This window comes from Chelmon rostratus, chromosome 6 (genome assembly GCF_017976325.1).
Source record: "Chelmon rostratus isolate fCheRos1 chromosome 6, fCheRos1.pri, whole genome shotgun sequence".
Taxonomy (NCBI): Eukaryota; Metazoa; Chordata; class Actinopteri; order Chaetodontiformes; family Chaetodontidae; genus Chelmon; species Chelmon rostratus.
In genome coordinates this window covers 21,590,030-21,611,156 of record NC_055663.1, presented here as the reverse complement: position 1 = coordinate 21,611,156, position 21,127 = coordinate 21,590,030, and the positions used below count along the sequence as shown (strand labels likewise).

The following is a 21,127-nucleotide window of genomic DNA, read 5'->3' as shown; positions in this document are numbered from 1 at the left end:
TTGTGTGTGATATCTCAGGAACGCCTTGAGGGAATTTCTTCGAACTTGGCACAAACGTTCATTTGTACTCAAAGATGAACTGTGTTTAAAGATCAGTGTGACCTCACAGGCCTGCTGACATTGAGCTTCAGGTGAATGTTGTTGCACCAATCACGCCGGTGGAGGCAAACAACTGCTAGGAGGTAATCCTAGTGTTCGTCATGGATTAATTCGTTGATTAGGTTCTCGATTATTTGATTGATTGTTTGGTTTGTTAAAAAATAAGAAAACAGTGACAAATGTACATAGCATAGCATTTGTCTTGCCAACAGTCCAAACCTCAAAACAATTGAAAATAAATCAACAATATTAAGAGGAAAAGCAACAAATCCTCACATTTGAGAAGCTGGCGCCATGAAATGTTTGGCATTTTTACCCGAAAATAACTTGAATGATTATGAAAGTAGTCGTCAACTGAACTTGTATACATACTGTTGGGGAGTTCACTCTGTAATAATGCGTCATATTTTGTAAGATCAGATGTTTTCTATGCGAGCATAATCTTAATTCGTCAAGTAAATAGTAACTGCAGCTGTCGTATAAACATTTTGAGGTGCTTGTACTTTACTTGAGTAAATGTACTTTGTTACATTCCACCACTGTTCGTCACACGCCACCCCTCAGCTCTAAGGTTTTGATACTGAGCCAGGGGAATAATATCCCTCAGCCTCCAAGCGTAGTACAGGTGGCTTTAATGTGTGTGTGTGTGATTGTGTGAAATGGCTCCAGCCTTTTAAGCATCTCACTAATACGCAGAGTCCATTTTTCCAGGATTACAGGTGGTGGGTTGGGGGGGGGGGGGGGGGGGGGGGGGGGGGGGGGGGCTCTACGTGCTGCTCATGCCAATAGACATCCATCAACAATCACTGCAGCTCCAGCTCCAGCTCCTTATAGCAGCCTCCTGGGGAACAGAGCAATCATGGCTGAGAGATGGCTGTAGGCTGGACGGGATTTTGGGACTCTTTGTGATTTTCTTGTTTTTTTTTTTATTTCCCAACACTGTTCATTGTGGTCAGTGTGTGTGTGTGCGCGCACGTGTGTGTGAGATTCAGGGAATTAAGTGTATGAATGCTTGCGTCTATCAAGCAGAGCTGCAGCAACTAGTCGATCTGCATTAAATTAACTCAGTAACTAGTTTGATGATTGATGAATCATTCATTTTTCAAGCATGCATGCCAAATGTTATCTGGGTCCAGTTCCTCAGACATGCAAATTTGCTTCTTTTCTGTGTTTTATTTTGAATATTTAGTGTTTTGGGGCTTTTGGACTGCTGCCTGACTAAAAGAAGCAATTTGAACACGTCACCTCGGGAGATTGTGATGACCATTGTTTCACTATTTTTTTCACATTTCAGCGCAAACAATGAATTGATTACTTGAGAAAATAATCTGCAAATTACACGATTATGAAAATAATCAGTAGTTCCAGCCCTATTAAGTATATGAAGAGCAATATACAGTGTACAGTATGCATGCATACATATTATCACAGTTTTGTTTGGCCAACTGTCTGAAACCACAACATTTGCAATGACATGAAATGGAGAAAAATAGCAAATTCTTACATTTGAAAAGCAGGAACAAGCAAATGGTTTGCTTAATCTAGCAAGTAAAGTCTATAATATGTATATCAAAAAAAACAAATTGTCCTGAAAGGGCTTTAAAGTGTGTGCAACATATGACCTCCTCGCTCTTTAGACCACAATTCAGTCAAGAAAAGAGTCCCCACCATCCGAAAAAACCTTAAAGAAAATGAAGAAATCTCCATTTTCTGTCTAATCGATCCTCTAATAGTTTGAGCACTAAGCCACACACGCGCTCAACATCCCTTTCCTGTCTCTCTTCTCTTTCCGATACCAAATAACTCATTCTCGTCTCTCACACTTGCGCACACAAACGCCTCTCTACCTGTCAGACAGCCTGAGCACTTTGGTTGTAGCAGGGACACCGCCAGGGAGCGGAGGGAGGCTTTCAGCCTGAATGGCAGCCTCCCTGATCATCTCCACGATTTCAGACTTAATTAACCTGGGCGTCGCGCCACACGTCCAGCGGCCCGTCAACGGTGAGTGCCGGTTCACTATCTCCTCTGAGATCTGCGGTGATGACAGCAGGCGAAAGACGAGGAAAAGGGGCGAGACGAGACAGATGGGAACTTGTACCACCGGCATCGCATAACTTAACCTGCTATTGAAGGATAATTCCAGTTTGTCACAACTTGAGTCCTATTTTCGTAGTTTGGGCCATAATTTCTATCAGTTCTGACAACATTGCACTTGCCAAAGTAACCGGTGAGATCTGGAAAGATGGAGACATCAAGAAAAGCACAGAGGTCGGAGCAATCAGAAGATCAGACGAGTTATAAACTGTTACCAAAATCACTTTATTTGGAGGTAAAACTGAAAGTGGGCACACTCGTGTGTTCGTAATAATCCCTCATTGTGCAGAAAACTGTGCTGAACAACGAGGGTCAGAGTCAAACCAGGGAATCGCTCTATAAAACAGTGATGGGGTTTTTACAACAGACGCTTCAGGTAATGATTTTACCGTTCACCTTTTCTTTCTCTGCTAAAGAAGAACAGTGACAGACAGACCAACCTGCTGATTGTTTAAACCTGTCTGACTTTTCAAGTTTCTCGCTTCTGAACTTCCTTTTAGGGAGGTTTCGAGCTGCAGCTGCTAATTATTTTCCTCATAAACTGATCTGATAATTATTCATGATTAATTGTTTGGCATGTAAAACGTCCAAAAACAGTGAAAAGCAACTTCCAAGTGTACTATCATCTAGTAGTTAGAAATACGAGCAAATGATCACATTTGAGAAGCTCGAAGTATTTAATTGTCTAGCATTTTTGCTTAAAAAAAACAAATCAATTATCATTATAGTTGCAGATTTTTTCTGTTGATCAAATGAATCGTTTGAGCTGCGGTGATGTTGTCACGCTCCCATGCTTCAGCGATTAACCCGATGAGTACTATTATCACTGACAGGAACAAGATCCAAGTTGTAATAAACTCTAATTGTCCTTCCTCTTTGCGTGTAATTCAGAAAGAGCCCATGAATATGTTGTGGCTGCCAGCTTCCCCTCAGCAGTTTGTCGCGCAGCAAAACCTCAAGCAAAACCTCAGCTGCCCCCCTGCTCACTCGCTCCCCCGAGGCCTGACTCAGACTGTCTGCCTCTCCGTCCGTCTGAGCTCAGAGAACGCCGAAGTGCAGACTCAACCATCTCGGCGGCAGGAGGGGGAGGTTTGTGTACCCACAAGGGCCGGCGCTGTATTCCCACAACCAACAAGGAATTTAAAAATACCTCGGCTGTGCTGCTTCTCATGCAAAGAGGGAGAGAACCGAGACAGAAGATTGATCTTTGACAGCGCTCTCGCTTTCTTTTAATCTGTCTCTGTCCTTTCCGTTTTTACTTATTTTCTTCTTTGCCTTTTTTTTCTGCAGCCTACTGTAAAACGTTTCCTTCTTCCTCTCATCCCTCTCCTTCCCTTCTTCTCCCGCCCACCGTCGTCCTGTCTGTCTTGCCATCTCATTTAAGTCGGTGACATTTGATGTGAAGTGGCGCAGGCCCGAGAGCTTACAGCCACTGACTCATAAAAACACACATGCGCGTGGAGGACTTGATGTGGCGGGAAAGGTCAGGCCTGCTCTCCGAGGGCCTAATCACCCACTCTCATTGAGTGGCTCGCTCACTCAGTCACACTTGATTGAATGTGTGCGTGTGTGTGCGTGACAGAGAGAAATCAGGGGTGTGACTTAGTTGATGTATGTAGGCGAGCGAGCGAGCGTGAAAAGGGATAGATTGCGCCTCGAGAGTGGCGATTGGTGCGCTAAAGTGCGTCTATCAGAAAATGTCCATTCCTGACTTGTGAGCGTACGATTAGCAGATGACCGCTGTGGGTCAGGTGATACACAAACGCATACAAATGCACATGCAAACACACACACACACACAATCCTCTTGCCCGAACATGTGGTGTAATCAGCGGCCTTATCAGGGGAACTGTGGGACTGTAACAGGCTCATTAACTTCTCCCTGAGCCTTTTTTAGAGCGAGAGAATTGGCCAAGACGAGTGGGCCACACTTCTCTCTACCCCCTCTTAATACAGTCTATTCTGCACTCAATTTTTTTTCGCTGTAAGTGATTGCGCACGTGTGTGCATGTATGCATGACGTTCGTCCTTACCTCAGACCTCGTCCTCCCTCGTGTTTCTGTTCTTACTCCCTCATTAGTGAACCTTCAGTGCAGCCCATTCTAGCTTAGTTTAGAGCAGCCGCTCGCAGAGCAGGGCAGCAGGGATTAAGTATTAAAGAGCCTCAGCTGCTCTGGGGCTCCTGTAGCTCAGCGTTCGGCCACCAAGGCCTGATAATGGTGTTTGTTTAGCCATTAGTCAGGCCCTGCTTAGCAGCTCTCTCCCCTCCGGCTGCAGAAACACTGATAGATGATGGATGAAGATTGTAAGGGCTGGCGGATGGAGGGATGAGTGTTGTGGAGTGGTTTCAATAGCATCAAGAACATTTGGTGCAAGTGTGACACTAAGGAGAAGTGGTGGAGGTAATCCAAGCAAATGTTTTTGTTTTTTTTTTTAATTAATATTTGTAAGAGAGGGAGGAAGTGCGAAGGTGCTCTTGTGTTATGAGTTGAGGTTTTGTGTGGAGGCATACACACGTTTTATCAGTCTACCCTTCCTGTGATTAGTTCCCGTCGTCCGACTAATTAAAAAGTAGCCCAGTCTATTTCCTTCTGCACGGCCAGCGGAAAGTACTGCTTCTCGCTGAAAGCTATTTAATTTTATGAGGTATTTTTTGCAGCTAATTTAGCCATTACCTTTTAAGCTCCAAACGTGACCTTTTCTCCGTATGCTGAGGAGAGCTGGCTAATCTTTAGGCCATTACCTGATAGCCGTTAGTCATTACCAAAAGCTGGTATCTTTCCGCGCCTCAGCCGACGCTCATATCCACGCCATGACAATGCTCAGTCACCATCCACACTCTGACTCATCTTGACAAGTGAACGGCACCTGCCAGCTTGCACAAAGGACCTATTGAGACTCAGCCAGAAACGTGTGATTGCCCTCCCCATGCTGCCGTCTCTCCATCATCTCTCATCCTTTACCTCTGTCGCCTGTGCAGCTCTCAAAAGTCCAGACAGAACCGGAGAGATGTCATCTCTCGCAGTTTGTGTGCTATTCATGCGCTTCCCCCGTCTGTTTAAAGGAATAGTTCAGTGTTTTTTGGGAGCGCGCCTGATGCCTTCCTTTTCCAAGAGTTAGGTGAGAAGATTGATGTCATTGGCATTTCTGTTTGTTAGGGCTGTAAGTGAAAAATGCTCCTGCCAACACCTGTAAAGCTCACTAATTAACATGCTGTAGCTGGTTTGTTTAATGCATTCACAAAAAGAACTGTTAAAAAAAAGGAAGCTTTTCTTGGTGAACAGCAGCAGCTGCTCAGTGCATTTACGCTTCCACCACTAAGCTTATTCTTCGAGGTCATGTAAACCAGAAACCCGATCTCTGTAATCGGGATTGGGGATTGAAGAAACCTGATATCTCCCGGCAAACACCGATTTCTTGTAGACGTGTGCAGGACAAACACTTCAGACAGGGAGAAGTAAGAGCAGAGCCGGGCGGATAATTACACAGTGAGTGATCCCTCGTATTTAAAGTCTTTCCTAAAACTGAACTAACAGAAAGTAATAGCAGTCTGCATGGGTCATTTTCCCCCGCTGTTAAATTCAAACACTTTCACGCTGATCTCTGTCCGTTAGCATCTACTATCGCTACTGCTGAATTAAGTAAGAAATGCTTTTAAAATAATGTTGGTGGTGGGAGAGAAACCTGATTACCGACCTGCTGCATGGATACGCTAACCAGGTTAATACAGCGCGTTCCCTGATTACCAGCATAACCTGATTTCTCGGAGTAAACATGGTCTCATGAGTGCATGTAATCGTACTGAGTGGGGTTCACGAAAGAAGGAGTGTAATTATCCTCAAATCACAGATAGGTTTGCACGCTGACGAGGTTTAGCACCATGAACGAGATCAAACCCATGCTCACTGATCTCTCTCTGGCAAGATTTCGCATAGAAGAACACGACAGATAAAGAAATTGTGAACTGGATAAGCACATTGTAGGTTTTTCATTTGTTTGTGTGCTGATTAAGCAAACGAGATGCAAAGTGTTAATTACTGAGATTTGGCGGTGTCGCTACCTGTCTTTTTTCACATTGGACAGAACCAGTTTGGCTCTTTCCCCCTGCTTCCTGTGTTCATATTAAGCTAAACACGTCCGGACTCCACCTCACTTTATGTCAGTCTTTTCATCTCGCTCTTGGAAAGAAAGCAAATAAGCATACATTAACTATCCCTTTTAATCGCAGAGCCACACACATTGGTTACATATCCTTGCCCGCTGTTACAGAATTTCCACGCGAGTTACCATAAGAGGGCAGGCGAGTAATCATTCACCATAAGATCAGTATTCCCCTTGAAACCAAACTAAAGCTGGGCACTGAGACTAAACCACATTACAAGATACCTTCATGGCTCATTGGCGTTTATGCTGGTGAAGTGAAATCATTATAGCCAATAAGGTGTGTAATGGATTCCTTCCCAGCAGTCAGTCTGCCTGCCTGACTTCTTAATTGTGGCTGCATGTGTGTTGGAACGTGAGTGCGTGCTGTATGTAAGTGCGCGTGGGGAGCCGAGGATCGCCTGAGGCCGATGTACAGATTAGAGGAGCTGCCCTCCAACCAGAGGAAGCATGGATTCTGTCAGCAAGCAGTGGAAACTGCTGAAGTGCCCTTGAGCAAGACAATGAATCATTACCTGTTCCTTGAAAAAAAAAAAAAAAGCAGCGTGAACTCTGACAGGAGCGAGTGAAAAATTCTTTGCAGCCATCAATCAATGTATTATGAAAAGATTAGCTCCTGAAACGATTGGTCAATTAAGCGATCAGTTGATGGACAGAAAATTAATCGGCAACAATTTTGATAATCAGTTAATCGTTTAAGTCATCCATCAAGCAAAAAGTGCCGAACATTTTGCTGCTTCCAGTTTCTCAAAAGTGAAGATTTGCATTTTTATATATTTTTTTTTAATTGAATAACTTTTTAAACAGACAGAACAAGCAATTTTAAGAACTCACTTTAGGCTCTGGACAATTATCAAGGACATTTCTCACACATTTTCTATCTTAAATGATAAATCGAATCATAGAAAAATTAATTCATACTCATCGATAATGAAAATAATCTACTTGCAGTCTTACTTGTGGATGTGGGCAGCGTTTTTTTCATATGCAGCTACAGTGCTGGATCTCAGATGCATATCTGTGCGCGAGTCGAGTTGATTAGTGAGCTTGTGTATGCATGCCTGCCCCTACAACTGTTTGTGTGTATTAGCAACCGTCTGGATGTGGCGGCGATGTCGGAGGAGCCATTGGCTCCTGAAAGTAGCTCTTCTCCGCCAGGCCAGGCCGTTTAATCAGGTTCCCCACATCCGCCAGCTGTGTCCACACAGCAAACAGCCACTCTGTCTCGCTGGAGAGCTGCAACATCCAGCTGGGGGTGGGAGAGGCCAGTTAGCAACGGGAGATCAGCCCGGGCTGCTGCTGCCCAGACGCAGAGAGGTTGCATTTGTGTGTTTGTTTGAGAGACAAATAGAGATTGAGAGATTACAAGAGACACTGAGGTTGGGCTTCTCAGAAAGGTGTAAGGTAGAAAGGTGTAGTAGGGAGTGAGTCTGTGTGTCTGTGTATCTGTGTGTGTGTGTGTGTGTGTGTGTGTGTGTCTGAGAGAGTACCCCTGCACACATGCACATTTAAATGTGTCATTTGTGTGTGTGTGTGTGTGCACGCCTGTAGTTTTGCATTCTCGCTGCTCAAGTGTCCAGCTGGCAGAGAGGAGATAACAGGAGCCTTGAAAATGGTGACGGAGCGGTAAACAGACACACAAACAGCCTATCAGTCCTAATGAGGAAAAGTGCTGTGCCTAAAAGGATGGTGGGGGCGGGTTACGCTCGCACCCCTGACTCGTGGTCATACATCAAAACAGACAAACACGCACAAGAGGGCGACACATGTAGACACACAAGAGAAACACAAGCACACGGGCGTGAGAACTGGGACACACACACACACTCGGTCTAATAGGAGCGCAAAGTGTGATTCACTTACTGCTTGGGTCACGGGCCAACTTTAAAGGTGTTAGCATATTTAGGCCAGAGCAGCTGGATCCCGCTGAAATGGACCAGGCCCATCAATCCCCCGCCTGTGCCTGGTGCCCTGAATACAATGGCTGGGCTGGCTGCTTTGGTGAGCGTGGTTCTCCCAGTCAGTCAAATTGAAATAAATGAACTGCCAACCCTGACGGCAGGGTAATTGTTCATATGGAAATTGGATTGCCGTCGTCACACCAGCCTCCTATTGCAACTCGTGAAACAATTTCACTGTAAGGATGGGACAAGAGCGTTTGCATGTCAAAAAAAAAAAAGAAAGGGAGAAAAAAAAAGCGAGATGGTAGACATGTAGAGAAAGAAAGAGTTCTCCACACTCTCCCACTTCATGTTTCATCTTCAACAATGCCGCCTGTTCTGCCTATCCTTCCCCTGATGGCGGCGGGAAAATAAAGGACAGGGATCCGCCCTCGTTTCCGACTCCTTGTATGGCTTCTAACCCACGTTGTCATGTTGCCTCGTACACACTTTACCAGGCCTTTTCAGCACCCTACACACTGCCACAGACATGGCGAGATTCACTTTGGAGCGTTAACCCCTCGCTCACTCCTTGTCTCCGCCCAGCCCCGAGGCCTCAGGGGACATGCGAGTAATTTAATAGCACTTCACTTTTATCAGCGTATTACACTGAAAGCAGCTTCAGTGTGAGACACCCCCCCCACACACACACATCAATGTCAGACCCTGGCATCTGTCAAAGCCAGCTCTCCTATAAGGAAAGTGCTGAATATGAATGATCGCCGTGTGGGGTGATATCCTATTATGTTTTCGGGGTAGGGTGTCTGTTTTATTTATTTATTTAGTTATTATACCAGTTTCCTTTCCGTATCTGTTTTAATGAGTGCGAGGAGCACCTCACGCTGGTTCAAAACTTGCCAGGTCAGCAGCTGCGGAAGTGTTTGCGTGTGTGATCTAATCACCACACACACGTCTTCCTCGCCTCCTCCACTCGTTTTCCCCTCGCTCCTTCCTGATCTGTTGCTCCCTCGTGCTGGCACAGTCGCACGCCTCCTCCCGACGCGTAGTCCTAGAAAAGGGGGACGCGGCGAGAGGATTGGCCGAGAGGCGTACGGACTGCCATGCTGAGTTTTAGTGCCCCTGTGTCAAAGAAACACAGCGTGGCAGTTTGAAGAGGAGTGTGTCTCTGTGTGGTCCGAGTGGGATTACCTTGTCAGCACTTCAAGCTGCGCTGGTGCACGTATTGGTGCGTGCAGATGTATCTCTAAGCCTTTGAGTCTGTGTGTGTTTGTGTGCACACCTGCCATTTTTCAATTATCTTTCATTTTCCTCTGCTGGGAGCTTCTTTTCCTGTCCAGGCATGTCCTAACTTGTAGAGGGAAGGTGGAAGAGATGGCACTACAGTAGCCAAAAAAAGGAGTGTGTGTGCGTGGGTGTGATGACTAGCAGGTCGATCAGGAGACACACCTTCTTGTGCTATTTTTTTTTTCAAGCCTGTGCAAGTAGTACCTCAGCAGTTTTTCTTTATTTTCCCTCTGATAATAGAAATGAACCAGTGGTGGAAATTAGGAATCACTTTTCTGACAAAGCTAGACCAATACTTGGTTGGTTTATCAACAATATATTGATATATCTGTAAAAATACAACTAGTTTCATAAAGATATTGAACTCGTATCTAAGAGCCATGTTGACCTGACCAGTGGCTTGATTCTTTTCTTTTTTTTTTGCTCTGTGAGGAACTGGCCTTCTCTGCTTGTGATTGGCTAGTGTTTATTGCCTTCATTGGTAAGGGCCAATCAGAAGGCAGAGTAGATGTGGGTCTTCTAGGAGTAGGGGTGGGAATAAAAAATGGCAGACTGGCAAATTAGCAAAAGTACACTATATGCAAGGGGGGGGCAACATATCACCACAAAGCTGGTGTGTCCAGACCTCTTGAGGTGTGAACTGGTATTACAACACAGAGCGGGTCGGGGCTAGCTAGTTAGCATGCTAACTTAAGACGATATCTCTGCAACATAATACATAGACATCTTGAACATAATGTCAAAACTGTTATTTTTGCACATTCTGTTGATAAATTTAGATTTATAATTTTTTGAATGTTTTATACTAAGATTTTTACATACAGGCTACAGTATTTCAGCTGTGCCACATGTCTGCACTGTACTGAGGTTTTATGCTGCTGGACGTTTTTTTGTGCCATTAGACTCTCAATGGTCCCAGTAAAATGTCCTTGTAAAAGTTGAATTCTTCCTGAAGGCAAACATTTTCTGCTGGACTGAAGGTATCTGAGCGGTTTGGCATGGTTGCCTGGTCAGCCATATTTTTTTTAGTTTGCCAAACCAAAAAAAAAAGCAGAATTCTACCCAGAATTCATAATAAATGAGTCTTACAGATGAATGTTTATCCAATTTCTGACTGTTAGTTTGATATCAGCCATAGTCTGTTTGTGAAACCAGCCCCTTATCATATTGTTTGCAGTCCTTTAATAAGCTTTTAATGAAGATGTACTGTAAATGTTCAGTATAATGATCCCGTGTTAAACTTTTGCTATCAACTGTAACTACACTGAAACACGACACTTCGTGAAAAGTACAGAGGAATTACTTTAGATTTCTAATTTGAGGTCAGTTCAGCGATGACAATCAGGAAGTCTATTGTGTATTTCTGGGGATCACATTTTTCAGATGTGCCAGCTTCATTAGCACATGACGCGTTTCATTATTATTTATCCCAGGCCGTTGGAGGCTTCATTAGCTGCAGGCTGATGCAGCACGCGGACGCTAAATTTAGCAGCTTTTTATTTATTCACAATAGCCACGTGTCGGATGGTATGCCCTGTTGCCGTGTTTTCTCACAGCAGCCTGGGGACGTGTTGAGAAAAGAGAGGTGGGCTGGTTTGCTGAGGAATGGGCCTCATTCCACCTGTGTCACCCCCACCAGACGTCTGCCTCTCTTCAGCTCTTTGAAGCTTCTTTAATTCCAGCGTTCAGGATTAAGCCCATGAAAAAAGGATGAGAAGTGATAGAGCGACAGAAGGAGACATCCTAGGAGAGAACAGGCTCCTTTGAAATAAGAATTTCGTTTGCACTGACCCACAATGCAGCATCTGAAGGAAACTTTTTTTCTTCTGATCGGGGGCTGGCTATAGGATTTACATGAATAGGAAAAGGACTCTTTGAAGCCATGGATGTAAGTGGAACTAGAGTTTTTTGCAACGTAAATGAGCACCCCGAGACATTGTCCCTGCATTGTACATTACAGAGTGAGAAAGTTGCTTTGTCACAGCGTGTTTGATCGGAAGTCAAATGAATCGAGTAATTTTCTGTCACAGAAGCCATTGACATAATCCACCTTTTGTGGAGTCTCTCTGTGCAGCCTGTATCACGGCCGAGTGAATTGATAGAAATACGGATATTACAGTTTTTAGTGGATTCAGAGAGGCAGTCATGCTTCGATTACTGTCCATATTTACAATCACACCCAATATTTACACAGTATGGTCTTCATTGTTGTGTACAAAAACAGGGGGAAAAAAACTTTTCAGCAAACATCTGTTGTTTAATTTCAGGCATTTTGGTGATGCGCAGACCCGCTATGGGTTTAATTAGCATGTACAGGAGCTGCTGATGAAGTTACAAAACACTGGATTTTCCTGCTAGGTGTTTCCTCAATCAGAAAAATTCCACATTAAAGGTCATGTGGCATGCCAGGCTACCTGAACCTGTCAAGTCAAAACTGTTTAACCATAAACAAACTGTCAAGCAGCAGCTGGTGGTGAGAAATGCTCTGTAGCTGCTAAGGTCTAGTCACTTAAAAATGTAATAAAACGACTACAAATTGAGAAGTAATGATTAGAAAAGCTGCATTAATATACTGTCACACTTTGCAGAACAGAAAACGTAACAAAATGAGTGAAAATGGGAAACCGGAGATGGGGAGAAAATCAAAAAGAAGAGAATAATTATAAAAGGTTTTATTGATGCAGTGTATGGCAGTAAATAAGAAGTCAGTGGTACTGATATCTCAAATTTCACACCCTCAGTGCTTTCTGGAAGTGTCAGACAATGAGCATAAGAATGACACATCATTTATCACAAGCAGAACATTCAAGCGTTCACTTTGTTGTGGCTTACATTGATTTTTCTGTGGGGTTTTTTTGCCTTCAGCAGAAAGCCAGCCACATTCTAGCTCCAGCGTCTTACAAGTTGTTGCCAAAAGGCAGCCCTGCCCTTCGTCAGGCTTTGTGAAGCTCACTTTTACAGAGCAAACTTCCTTCCAACGAGCGAGACGTGTTCATTTATGTCTGCGCTCGTTTTTAAGGCCATTTTACTGTCGCTCCGTGAACTTTTTGCAATTCGCCACGACTCTTTGTCAGTGCAGCTGGACTGTGTTTTGTTTATGCTGTCAACACTTTGAGGCTGCAGGAACATTTTGCAGTTCATGCAGTTTTTGTGGTGCCGGTTTGAAAACTCAAGCATAAAAGTGAGCTATTGTGGCGCTTCATAAAGCTGACACATGCTTGTAATTGTCACTCAACCTTTGCTGGTGGATCTGTCTTTGTAATTGAAGTTTTGTCACTTTACAGCTGAAATTCTTGTTCCTTTTATTTTGTCCACCCCTGCAGTGTGCATCTAAACTCAGGATTTTGTTTTGTCTCCTCTTCTTAGTTAAATCTTGACAAAATGCTGACTACCCCTCCCTCTTAATTAAAACTGTAAAAACCAACCACACACATTTCTGTCCTGCACAGACAGAGATTTTATTGCACCGTTTCAATTTTAATTGAAATATTTAAGGCTATGAATTGAAAAGGGCAGCATACATTTACGCAGGGAAATTGGTTGGGGGGTCTGGCGGGGTAGGACTTAGGTAGTAAATGTGAAGAAAAATAAAATCAAATTGAGTAGTGGGCACTTAAATGCAAATGGGAGTTGCCAGTGAAATTAACAGGTTCCCCCTGGGCACATGTCTAATCAGTGGTCTCCCCATTTAGTCTAGTGACTGAAGGCAACCGAACATAATAAAACACAGCTTTCCGAAGTTTCATCAGGGGTTTTTCAATTTGACGAATGAGCCTGTGGACTTGACTCACAAAGTGGAATGAGAGGGAGGATGTTATCAGGAGTGCGCGAGCTCGAAACCACATGCAAACATAGACGCACATTTGCTGTGTGGGCAATAGCTCCCTCAAAGCCACCTGCAGTTCCATATTTACCACAGCCTGGGCAAACAGCAGTGAGCGAGGACTCCACAGGCACCTGCTGTTAGCCGCTACACGATGCTGTCGTATTTTACAGGGATATTGTGTGATCATGTTTCCTGACACAAAACGGTGTACTTCTTCCTCGGAGCATTGTGCTTAGAGGTGTTGTCGAAGGGGGGGGGGGCGCAAAGTGCAAATGAAGTTGGAACAGATCCAAGCTTTTCAAATAGGATTTGATTGTGTTATGGTTTCAGATCTAGCTCTCGGCCTTAATCTTTCTTCACCCCCCCCCCCCCCCCCCCCCCCCCCCCACAACCACACACACGGAGCAGTTTTATTTTTTCACCAGTGATAATTTCTGATAAAAATCAATTAAATCCAAAATAACACAGCCTTTATAGAACTGGAGCAGGAAGTTGAGTCATATGCAAACAGCTGCATAACACACCCTTAGCTTTAGGCAGTTTTTTAGTAGTTACACCCAATAACCTAAATCTCTACCTTGATATGCTTCTTATGTGTCACTCTTGAAGGACCAGCTGACCCAAATTATAAAAAACAAACATATTTTCTCACATACCCCTGTTGCCAACATTTTGGGGAATATCACTTCCTTGTTGAGTTAGATGAGAAGATCAATACCACTGTCATAGCTGTACTGTAAATATGAATCGGGGGGTGGGATGTTTAGCTTATCTTAGCAGAGAGACTGGACACAGTGAAGGATGTCTGCCTCTGTCCAAAGGTTAAAACACCTGCCTCTAAAGTTCACTAACTAGCATCAGTAATTTAAATTTCTTGTTTGTTTTACCTGTGCAAAAGCTAAAGTGAAAAAGTGCTAAGCTAAGCCAACCATCTCCTGACTCCAGCTTCTATAAGGTAGTGTTGATCTTCACATGTAATTCTCCAACAAAAGTTAATACAGTTCTTTCCCAAAATGTCAAACCAGTCTCACTGCAGACTCTGTCCACATGACTGTTAGGTTTCATGTGTGAGTGTGTGTGCCGCACATTAACCACACACCCACTCTACTCTGCAGTCTTGAGTTGCAGATGGTTAATGTACATTTACGTGTGCATTTAACTGCATTAATAATTAAACGCCTCTCCCTTTCTGTTCTCTCCAGAGATGGCGAGCTGGGTCTCCCTCCTCCTCTTTCTCATCTGCAAGTCAGTCGCACGAGCCCAGGAGGAGAGTAACAACATCCCCATCCTGGAGTTCACCTCTGAGACCGCCATTAACAATGTGGTCCAGGACCCCCAGACCGGTCGCATCTACCTGGGAGCGGTCAACACCATCTTCCAGCTGGGACCGTCGCTCCGCCTGCAGGCTCGTGCCGAGACGGGACCCAAAGAGGACGCCCGGACCTGTACGCCTCCTGCTTCTGCATGCCAGGACACGAAGCCCATGCCCAACCTCAACAAGCTTCTGCTGGTCCACCCGTCCAACGGTACCCTTGTAGTCTGCGGTAGCCGCTACCGGGGCATCTGCTCCCTCCTCAACCTGACCAACGTGGAACAGCAGCTCTATTACAGTGACAGTAAAGGAGAGAGGACTTACGTGGCTAGCATAGAGGATAACGTGAACGTGGTGGGCGTCATGTCCACTTACGTTAAAGATGGGCACACCTTCAGTGTGTTTCTTGTTGGGAAAGGCTACGGAAGCCTGGACAGCACAAAACTCATCAGCACACGAATCCTTCAGGACTTCCGTGATTGGGTCGTGTTTGAGAGCATCATTGAGGCATCAACAGTACAGACGACGCCATTTGTTCCCAAGTACCTGCATGACTTTCGCCTTGCCTTCAAAGAGGATGGTTTTGTTTATTTCCTCTTTTCACGAACACTTGACGGTACGGATAATAAGAACCTGACCTTTGTGTCTCGCCTTTGCGAAGACGACCACCATTACTATTCCCACACGGAGCTCCAGTTAAACTGCGGCCCAAATAACAGATACAACAAAGTCCAAGCTGCGTATGTGGCCTTTCCAGGAAAAGAGCTTGCACGGTTCATGACCGAATCAGGTACGTATGGGAAGGTCGACTCCTGGAACAAAGTCCTGTTCATGGTGGCGAGTCCAGATGACGACGACAACAACTCTGCTCTCTGCATGTACCCACTCAACTCCATCAATGAGCGGCTGAGGGACATCATCAGCGCCTGCTACAGCGACTCGGGGAAGATTTCCGGGTTTCCTGCTGTGGACATCCCTTACTCGTCCAAAACTGACGAATTCTGCACATCGAAAATGGCTGTAAGTGCGTCTGTCGTGTCTGCCGATTGAAGTTTTAAAAAATCTGTTTGATATAAAAGAGTGACGTTTGTTTTGAAGAATTCCTTTTTGCAGTGATCAATAATGCAAAGATGTGTCACTCTTTGCTTTAATGGCTCAGTGTTGACTTTGTTCTCATGTGCTTTTGTATTGTTAAGCTCTCGTTCTGCCTCGCACATTTCCCCTCCCTCCATATCTCTTTATCCAATTCCCTTAACTCTTCCACAACAAAACCATACAGCAGTGTTCGCGTCTCGTGGGCCAAATCAGACTCTCTGGCAAAACAGTTTTCCTCTTCATAGCTGACATCAAAACTTTTACAGAGTTGTTCAAAAATCTTCTGTAGATAACAACGTAAATACAAGGCTCATGTAAATTCTGATAAATATGACTGTGTAACGTCTAATACATGAAGAGAAGCGTGTTACTGTGGCAACTGTGCCAGGCTATTGGAACAGCACACGATGCATAATGAGAAGAATAATCTTAATAACAATAATGTAACATGCATCATTTAAATAAAGCACATAGCCCTTGACTTTCAATTTCACAGATTGATGTAAACACACATAGGTGACACTCTGACAGAGGATGTTCATTCAAGCATAAATGAAGCAGGCCACTGTTCATATTGTGTGAATATCCTAACAATTACATCTCTCGTAGTGCAACACAGAACATATATTTGCATATATGAATCATTTTTTTGCTAAATGAGTGTTGGCAGAAGCTGCTGCTGTTATTCCAGATTTGTGAATGATAAAAATTCCTGTTTTTCGAAATAAAATTAATCCTCATATCAAGCAAACATAATTAACGACATATTGAAAACGTTCAGACCGCTGCACATCTACACATCACAGCTGGGCTTGGCTCAGTCTAATTGCTGACCCCTGTCATACATCTTTATAGTTACTAGAGGGGGTTTGATTCCCACAAGTTCCATTGGATTAAAGAGCACACAGTGTGTCACCATCCTTTTGCTCTTCTTTTGTCTTTTACAGAAGGACACGTTGGAGAACTTCAAGTGTGGTGCAGACTTCCTGCCTTCCCCTCTGGCCAGCAAGCCGAAATTCGCCTTAAAGGCAGATGCAGTGTTGTCCAAGTCGGGCCTTCTGACCTCCGTGGCCGTCGCAGTGGAGAACGATCACACCATCGCCTTCCTGGGGAACAGCCAGGGGGAAGTCTTCAAGGTGGAGTTGCCTTCTGATCTGCTGCTTCTCGCTTATTTTTTCCCTTAGAGTTTTTGCCTGTGGGAAGCAGCATATTACAAGGAACTACAGTTAAGACCTCATGTCTGACAGGGTTGCGTTTTGTTTTCTGTCCAGGTACACCTGACCACTGAGCCATATGTGTACAGCAAGGCTCCTGGTGACACCATGGGAGAGAAGGTCAATAAGAACCTTTTCTTTGATCTCAGTCAGAGCCACCTCTACATTACCACAGAGAAAAAGGTGTGTATGTCAGGACCCTTTTTGTAGCACATAACATGTATTTATATATCACATATATCTATATATGACGTGTCTACACAGGAAGCGTTCAGGGCCAGTACAGTACAGTAGGTTTCCTGTGTTTAGAGTTCAGAACCCAATACAAAATGACTGTGGTCATGTAACATGAAAGAACGTCGACTGAAAAGATACTTTGTGTCACAGTTTCATGCGTGAAATTGAGCCAGAGCGGCAGCCGTGTATATTTTTCTGGCAAATATTTGTGAAGCAGACAACTGAAAAACGTAACTGAAAGCAGTATTGGCAATTTCACCACAGGAAGACAGTATCAGAAACATACTGTGTGACCAGTTTTTACCGCAAATGAAGTTGGTTTATTTCCTTCTGTCTTGCAAGGGAGAGTCGAATATTTTTTTTTTTAATAGAGAATGCAAATGACTCAATTTTAGTGCATCACCAGTCAAACTGTCAGTGTTATTCTGTGATCTACGTATATTTATCACAAGGCAAACTGCCGCTGGAGACGGTAGTTTCATGGGAGAAACGTTACAACTTTAACATCGCTACAGTTGTACGTATGTACAAATATCAAATAAGACAAGGTGTTTTCTGGTTTTCACAAATTTGCGTTAAGTATGTGAAATATTTCCACGAGGCTTTGGCATAATTGTTATAGTTCTGGACATATATACAGACTTATATAGTGGTTGCACTTGCAGATTTGCATAGAAGAGTGGACCACTGGCCTTGGAGGAGGTCTGTGCTCTCCATTGCCCTTCTAGTATTATTATACTCAACGTTATTGGACTATTATTGCAAATGCATTCCCATATAAGCAGCAGTTGAATGGCATTGTGTCACATTTTATGAGATGATTGTACCATGTGTGGCCTCATAATGAGCCTGAATTGTAATTTAATTTCACTTCATTCATCCTGATGGAATTAGCGAACAATAAATATTAAGTCGAACGAACATGTAGACAGAGGGAATTGTTCTAATGATCGAACATGGGGAGCAGACATGAGAAACCATTCGCTGTGACAGGAATTGTTTTATGTCCACTCCGCACAACTGCAACAAACCCGGGAACGTTTGTGGCCATACTTTAAATGCTCCATATTTTGTTCAGTGTCTCCCCTAAGGTGCACTGTTTGATCATATTTCATGTTGTAATGCTCCAGATCACCAAGGTGCCGGTACAGACGTGCCTCCAAAAGAAAGACTGCCAATCTTGTGTGGAACTGAGGGACCCTTACTGTGGATGGTGTGTCCTGGAGGGCAGGTGACGATCACCCACCTACACACACACACACACACAAACTCATGGATGCACTTATAAATGCATGCACACAGCGACAGACTAACACAAACACCCACACATGCACTTCCATCTGTAAAACACAGCAGGGTATTTGTTCAGTGTTTTATTGCAGACACTTTTAGCACCCTTCGGTGTTTATATTCCATCTCCTGTTGTCCGTGAAGCCGTAAGGAATTAAAGCTGTTTGTCAGCCTCATGCAGCGAAGGCAGTCTGTGCAATTTACTCTCATCAGCCTATATTTATCAGGGTCTAGAGGGTAGAAAGGGCAGAATGTATCATGCATTTTACAGTGATGTGATCAGGAATAAGAAAAAAGCAGAGGAACAGTTGTGTCCCTCTGAAAGTTGTTGATGCTTTTATTCAGAAACACGGCACACTCGCGTTGGCGCCTCAACGATTCGTCGACTGACAGGAAATTAATCAGCAACTATTTTGATCATCTGTTAATCTTCTCAGTCATTTTTCAAACAAAAAATCTTTATGGTTCCAGCTTCTCAAATGTGATATTTCTGCTGTTTATCTTCGTCTGACATTATAGTAATTTGAATTTGTTTGGGTTTTAGACTTGTTAGTCAGATCAAACAAGACATTTAATGACAACACCTCGAGCTCTGACACTGTGATGGACATTTTTCTCTGTTGTCTGATGTTTCATTGACAAGATGATTTATCGATCAATCAAGAAAATGCTTGTATGAGTCATAGATTATTTGCAGTCCTGCTTAGCTTGTTTGCATTTCTCTTCACTTCTAATGCCTAAACAATGAAGTCAATATTACTTTCCTCTAAAATCTGATGGTACATGACATTGTGTGCTCTAGTTTGTTTTTATCTTATGAAGACATGTCTGTGTTAGATTGTATTCCCTTTCTAATATGCATTTTGATTTCAGTTGTGGTTTAGCCAGTAAAAGATGACAAAAAGTGCTGAAATCTGATGTTTTGTTTCTCTCCTGCAAAGTGCTTTAAATGTTATGTTTTTTTGAAATTGTGTTGCGATCATACCGTCCCAGAGCCCAAAGCGACATCCTTCAACTGCTTGTTTTCGTCAACAGAGCGGTCCAACACCAGAACATTTTCCACTTACTATGGTATATGATAAAGACAAGCAGCAAATCGCCTCATATGAGACACTGAAACCAGAAGATATTTGCCATTTTCTTCATTAAACCTCATAGAAGCGATCAATTGATTAATAAAATAGCTAGTGGTTAATTTTATTTGAATGCACTAATCAGTTAATCAACTAACAATTAATTGACATGAGATTAATGTATCATTTAATCTCATGAAATCTCAGAAAATAGTAAAAAATGTCTTTCACAGTTTCCTGAAGCCCAAGTTATTAAATTGCTTGTTTTCCCTGACCCACAGTCCAAAACCTAAAGAATATTCAGTCTGCGTAAGACAAAGAAAAGCAGCATGATCACTGAACCGGTTAATGATCATAAATACGGAGCCTTTCATGTCTAAGCTATTGCTCCTTTTACACTGCAAAACCAGTTACAGATGAGGACATTTAGTTTTTCATATCTATATTAAACTTATATTAAATCTGCACAGACTCCATTTGAAGTCACTCGGGCATGTGGTTGTTATTCACGAAAACACACTGAAAATCCGTTAGAGTCCATAGGCATTGTTTTTGTTTTTTTTTCTGAGGCCTTGTGAAAGCGTTTAGGGGTTTGTGGAGCAGGGGCTGATGGGAGTTGTTCATCCTTCTTCTGAAGGTGTACCAGGAGGTCTGAGTGCCGACGGGCAGAGGAGAAGAATGGCTGGCTGTGGAGCCCCAGGCAGCAGTGTGTCAAGATTGTCTCCTTCTATCCCCCGAACCTTTCCTGTAAAAAGACTCAGAAGGTACAGCGCTGCTTCCCGTCTCACTCTTTCTCGCTCATTCTCTCCTTTTGTTCTCTGCTCCTCTTTCTGCCTCTCTCTCCTCCTGCAGAACACAACCCCACTTACATGCACGACTCACAAACATTCACAGCCTGAGTAATAAACTGTTTCCATTGTGAATCAGAGACCCGGGGCTCTAGGTCGTCCTGCTCTGTATCGATCCATCCAGAAAACTCCAAACTGGCTTATTATAACCGACCTGGTTGATTGTGTTCACAGCCTGAAGATGGAGAGCTTCTCTTGTGTGCTTTCTCTCTCAAGTTGTTCTTTTTTTCCCACTCCTTCCTGACTGCTTCCTTCCCTCTCTGGCTCACTCTTGTATTTCCATCAACAGCACTTGCCCTTCTTTCTTGTTCTCAATCTCCAGCCACTCTAAAGAAACTGTTTCTGTATTGTAACTTTGTCCATACACTGTGTTTAAATTCATTCCTCCGCTCTGTGTACAACTCAGTGCGAACTGACAAGCAGGTCACAGGCAATAACCCTTTCTATGAAAAACTCACTTCCACATCCTTTAAATATTTTTTTTACTGTCAGGTGAAGATCAACATCCCGTCCCTTCCCACAATCGGGCCGTCTGACCATCTGCACTGCACCATCCAATCTTTCCAGAGCGAGGGCACCATGTCTGACTCTGGTCAGGTCTCCTGCGATCTGCCCAATCCTTCTCTCATACCACAAACACCCGAGGACCAAGGTATGGCCTTTATAATCAACCTGTTCTCCTTTAATACATCC

General features: G+C 43.7%; 1 protein-coding gene across 2 annotated transcripts in view; it reads left to right on the top strand.

The window, feature by feature from the left end:
* Positions 1-21,127, top strand: part of plxnb2b (plexin b2b) — a 121,855-nt gene that overhangs the window by 60,769 nt on the left and 39,959 nt on the right. Inside the window, exons 1-8 of one of the 2 annotated variants that reach the window (XM_041938162.1) lie at positions 3,212-3,219; positions 10,213-10,215; positions 14,568-15,697; positions 16,720-16,908; positions 17,044-17,169; positions 18,354-18,454; positions 20,224-20,350; positions 20,927-21,086. In XM_041938162.1, the coding sequence (XP_041794096.1) occupies positions 14,570-15,697; positions 16,720-16,908; positions 17,044-17,169; positions 18,354-18,454; positions 20,224-20,350; positions 20,927-21,086 (1,831 nt within the window). In that variant the 5' untranslated portion in view covers positions 3,212-3,219; positions 10,213-10,215; positions 14,568-14,569. Of the gene's footprint in view, positions 1-3,211; positions 3,220-10,212; positions 10,216-14,567; positions 15,698-16,719; positions 16,909-17,043; positions 17,170-18,353; positions 18,455-20,223; positions 20,351-20,926; positions 21,087-21,127 lie in introns of those variants that run through there. The other variant, XM_041938161.1, reaches the window with a different exon arrangement.